At 51.3% G+C, this 3,945-nt stretch overlaps 1 protein-coding gene across 2 annotated transcripts; it reads left to right on the top strand.

The window, feature by feature from the left end:
- Positions 1-944: 944 nt before the first annotated feature.
- LOC123154124 (transcription initiation factor TFIID subunit 8) lies at positions 945-3,263 on the top strand. 2 transcript variants are annotated; one of them, XM_044572923.1, is made up of 5 exons: positions 945-2,395; positions 2,467-2,547; positions 2,621-2,716; positions 2,805-2,836; positions 2,921-3,263. In XM_044572923.1, exon 1 carries the CDS (start codon positions 1,181-1,183, stop codon positions 2,231-2,233), a length of 1,053 nt encoding a protein of 350 aa, XP_044428858.1. In that variant the 5' UTR covers positions 945-1,180; the 3' UTR covers positions 2,234-2,395; positions 2,467-2,547; positions 2,621-2,716; positions 2,805-2,836; positions 2,921-3,263. The 2 variants fall into 2 exon arrangements, with proteins under 2 accessions (XP_044428858.1, XP_044428857.1); XM_044572922.1 differs by having other exon boundaries at positions 2,805-3,263.
- The last annotated feature ends 682 nt before the right edge of the window (positions 3,264-3,945 follow it).

Here is a 3,945-nt window from a genome sequence, read left to right as displayed (position 1 = left end):
GCTTTACATGCCATGGCATCATGTTTTCACATCCAGCTAGGATCCTGTGTAATATAGAAATTATCTTTTGTGATCCTATGAATCAATTCAACTAAAATCTTAGATTCATACTAGAGCCATGATGATTTAGTCTTGAGCTAAACAAAAGGCAAGGGTTCTTTGAATAAGAACCGCTTACCTAGTAGGTACCATAAAGTGCAGCCCTCAATTTCACCCATTTGTCCACTTCGCCGATTTTGGTCAACTGTAGACACACCATAGTTCATCACCAATTTCGACAAATGCTTACATTTTCGTTGCCAACTTGAGCAAAGTACATAGTTCAGTACATTTCATCAAAATGTCAGCCTAACACTAGCTATGGAACATGTTCGTTATCCGGCAACATGTAGACGGGTGGGGTGACCGTGACTGGGCTAGGAGGAGCTGGCTTCATCCGACGGGAGATCTGCGGCTCTGGGAGGGTCAGTATCATTGGATGGGGAAGAAAATGGGGGAGACTAGAATATAACCTAATATTTAGACAATTTACAAAATTCTGAAATTATTCGACAACATACTAGTTGCCCCCAGAGAGGGGAGACTAGAAAAGAATCTTCTCTTAACTTCACACATCAACCGTCTATGTCAGCACGAACCAACATTTGTTTGGGTGGTTAGGAGGACAATGATATCCTCAGCTTATCAGAGTTCAAGTCCTAAACTTGACATTGGTACTCGTATTTTCCTAAATTTATTCTAGGCTTGTGGCGATGTGTCTTCCGTGAGAAGAGACGTTCCATCAATAACAAAAATGTCTACTACGGAGCTCAGACTCAGTTCCTCGGAGGTGCTCGATGTGCGGGATTTATGCTAAAATCCGCCGACGTCAGGAGGTCGGTGTCCGCACCCCCTCCGTGTCGGCTCACATCTCCCGCAGGCCGCAGGTGCACGACGGGGAAAGGAAATCATCAGCCCCCAACGGTCCAAACCCTAACTAAACCCACCCACCCACCCACCCTCGGTGGATTCCCTACCAAATTCAGGCCACCGCCTTCAAATCCCCCTCCCCCAAACCCCTCGATCATCAATCAATCCGATCGATGCGACCTCCCTCCCCCTCGATTCGGCGGAGGCGGCGGCGCGATCCGCAACCCTAACCCTAGCCAGCCCCGGATCCGCCCGCGCGGGGCGTGGAGGCATGGGCGGCGGCGGCGCCGACGAGTTCGGGCGGGCGGCGGCGAGGGCCGCGGTGGCGCGGACGCTGCAGGCGGCGGGCTTCGCCTCCGCGACCCGCTCGGCGGTGGACGCGCTCGCCGACGTCCTCCTCCGCTACCTCCGCCTCCTCGGCGGCGCCGCCAACGCCCACGCCAACCACGCCGGCCGCTCCGCCCCCAACGAGCTCGACGTGCTGCAGTTCCTGGGGGAGACCGGCGAGGCGTACCAGGGCTTCGAGGGCGCCTCCTCTACCCGCGGCTGCCTCGTCGGCTCCGGCGTCGTCAAGGATTTGGTCGCGTTCGCTGGCGATGCCGATGACAAGCCGCTCTCCGTGAGGAGGCCGCTGCCCAGGTTTCCGGTGCGGCACGATCCGCCGCCGTCGCGGTCGTGTGTTAGCTTTGCGGCGCTGGGCCGGGGGAGCGGGATGAGGCATGTGCCGGAGTGGCTCCCGGCCTTTCCGGAGCCCCATACGTATGCGATGGCCGAGGAGTCGGGCGAGATGGTCGGCGGGTCGTCGGCTGTGGTGGATGAGGTTGAGCAGGTGCGGCGGCAGAGGAAGGCCGAGAAGTCGCTGCTTGGTTTGCAGCGGCAGCTGGCGCTCGCGGGTGGCAACGGGATCCGCCCGGCGATGGTGGTGGAGGAGGGTGCTGGCAAGGGGAAGGAGCTAGATAGGGCTGTGGTCAAGAGCAATCCGTTTATTCAGTCAGCATTGCGTTGTGGGGAGAAGGAGGTGCCAGAGGTTGCCATGCCAAATTTGGGGAAGAAACACCCTGTTCTTGATGCCTTTGCACCTGCTTTCGCTGAATCAGAAGGTGAAAGACTTGATGAGGGGAGGAGGGACCAAGGTCGATGTCGGAAAAGGATAGTTCCAAAGGAGAGGCCACCGGTGTATTTTAGGATAGGGACTGATAGGAAGTCAAGGGTGATGGCATTGAATTCGAGAGCCTTGGAGGACCGTGAGGGCCCCTTGTTCCTGGAGGATGATCGGAAGCGGAGGGCACTGTCGATAGCAGAACCAATGGAGAAGCCTAGCTGATCTGCTGTGCTCCTACCATGCTGATGCTGCTCGCGTCTTTCTTGCCGGTGATGCTCTCCAATTCTTATCCTCTTACCGGTGCCGACCTTGGAGATCCTTGCCGGCTTTCACTGCCATTGATGGGAAACATATTGTTGATAGAAGCAGGAAACATGCTGCCTGGTTAGTTGCTTGTGCAAACAAGTTTCTTGTGTTTAGCTCAATTTTGAACCTGACCATATTTATTTTTATAGTTCTATGCACTGTTATCGAGTTGGAAGATTTGCCATCTGTTGGACTTTGATTTCTACATATGTAGCCATGCTGGCATTCAGGTTGGCCCTTCTTTATTTGCAGTTCATTCGATGGAATGAGCAGATTGCTGATTCAAATGTCGATTCCTTTCAGGGGACCAGCTGGCCTACTTCATTATCATGTTCTATGGGACGAGATCAAATTTACCACTGATGAGTTGGAAACTCTTACAAACAACTTGTGCTACACGTAACTTACTGTTCCATCTAACCTTTTGATAATTAGAATGTAGTGCTGTTTATCCGGCCAATTAAATAGAAAATTCCTACTGTTTCAGGTATGCTGGGTGCACCCGCCCTGTATCGATCCGTAAACTCCCCATGCGAAAAGTGTTTCCTCTTTAGCTTCTCATGCTAGACACCTTGCTGTAAAACTGAACGCTGACAATTGCAGTTCCTCCAGCGTATTATGCACATCTGGCAGCCTTCTGGGCTTGACCGGTCTGTTGCTTGCGGTTCATGCGGCGCCAGGGCTTTTGGGAATGTTGCTGTCGGGCCTCTCCCTGCCCAGAAGGAAAGATGCCAAGTGTCATGTTTTACTGTTAAGGTTGTGATGATTCCATTGACGGTATTATAAGTGCCTGCGAGCTGTATTGCTTTACACCATTGTGCAAACAATAACAATTTTAAGGGTTATTAGTTTTAGATAGCATGCAACACCGTGTTTCGCATCCAGCTAAGATCTTGCTTGACAACAGCTAGGGGTGTGAGAACATAAAAAATGTTCAGATTTCCTACTTGTTCTAGCCCTAGCGTTACGGATACTACCTATCATCCTGCCAATCTAAGGTTCACGTTTCTTCCACAAACTCTGCTCCATCTGGTCATTGGTGCACAGATTAAACTCAGTTCCGTGTGCTCCTATTGGTGCAGTAGGCAGGTGTAGAACTGAGTATTATGCCATGACACATCAGAATTTTAGTTGCGGGAGACATCCGGCAGCGTTCAGCTTCTGCTTCTTGGTCTCAAGTGGAAGATGATGTAAGGGCAGATAGATGGGACTTGTTTGCTGCAGTCCATCCCAGGGAAGAGAATACTCTACCTAGCATGGCGAATTACATGTGCCAATAAAGTTTATGTTTCTTCTTAGTTTTAGCTTGAAGAGATGTACTACTTATCTATATGCTGCAATACCTCAACCCACATGCTGCTGCATATTAGTTGTGTTTATGTTGGGGGTTCAGAACATACTCATGTTAGAGGAGAAGCAATGGGCGGTGGGTGTATTGTATTGGACAAGAAGTTGCAAGCTTCTGAAAATACACAAGCTACTTCTTGAACAGAGGTTTCAGGGAAAAACAGAGTGCTGGCAGCTCCACAAACAGAGGTTTTTTCCTCTGTTTTTGCTCGACCGCTAGCTGCATGCTCTGTTTAGTCCCCTGCCGTCGAGGGAGGGGCGGCAGAGCAAAGCTCTCAACT

The sequence above is a fragment of the Triticum aestivum genome, chromosome 7A, assembly GCF_018294505.1.
Source record: "Triticum aestivum cultivar Chinese Spring chromosome 7A, IWGSC CS RefSeq v2.1, whole genome shotgun sequence".
NCBI classification, from domain to species: Eukaryota; Viridiplantae; Streptophyta; class Magnoliopsida; order Poales; family Poaceae; genus Triticum; species Triticum aestivum.
Note: the sequence above shows the minus strand (reverse complement) of the source record. Positions and strands in the feature narration are given on the sequence as shown.

Coding starts and splice junctions, on each gene's coding strand:
- LOC123154124 (XM_044572923.1), top strand. CDS start 1,181: ATGGGCGGCGGCGGCGCCGACGAGTTCGGGCGGGCGGCGGCGAGGGCC.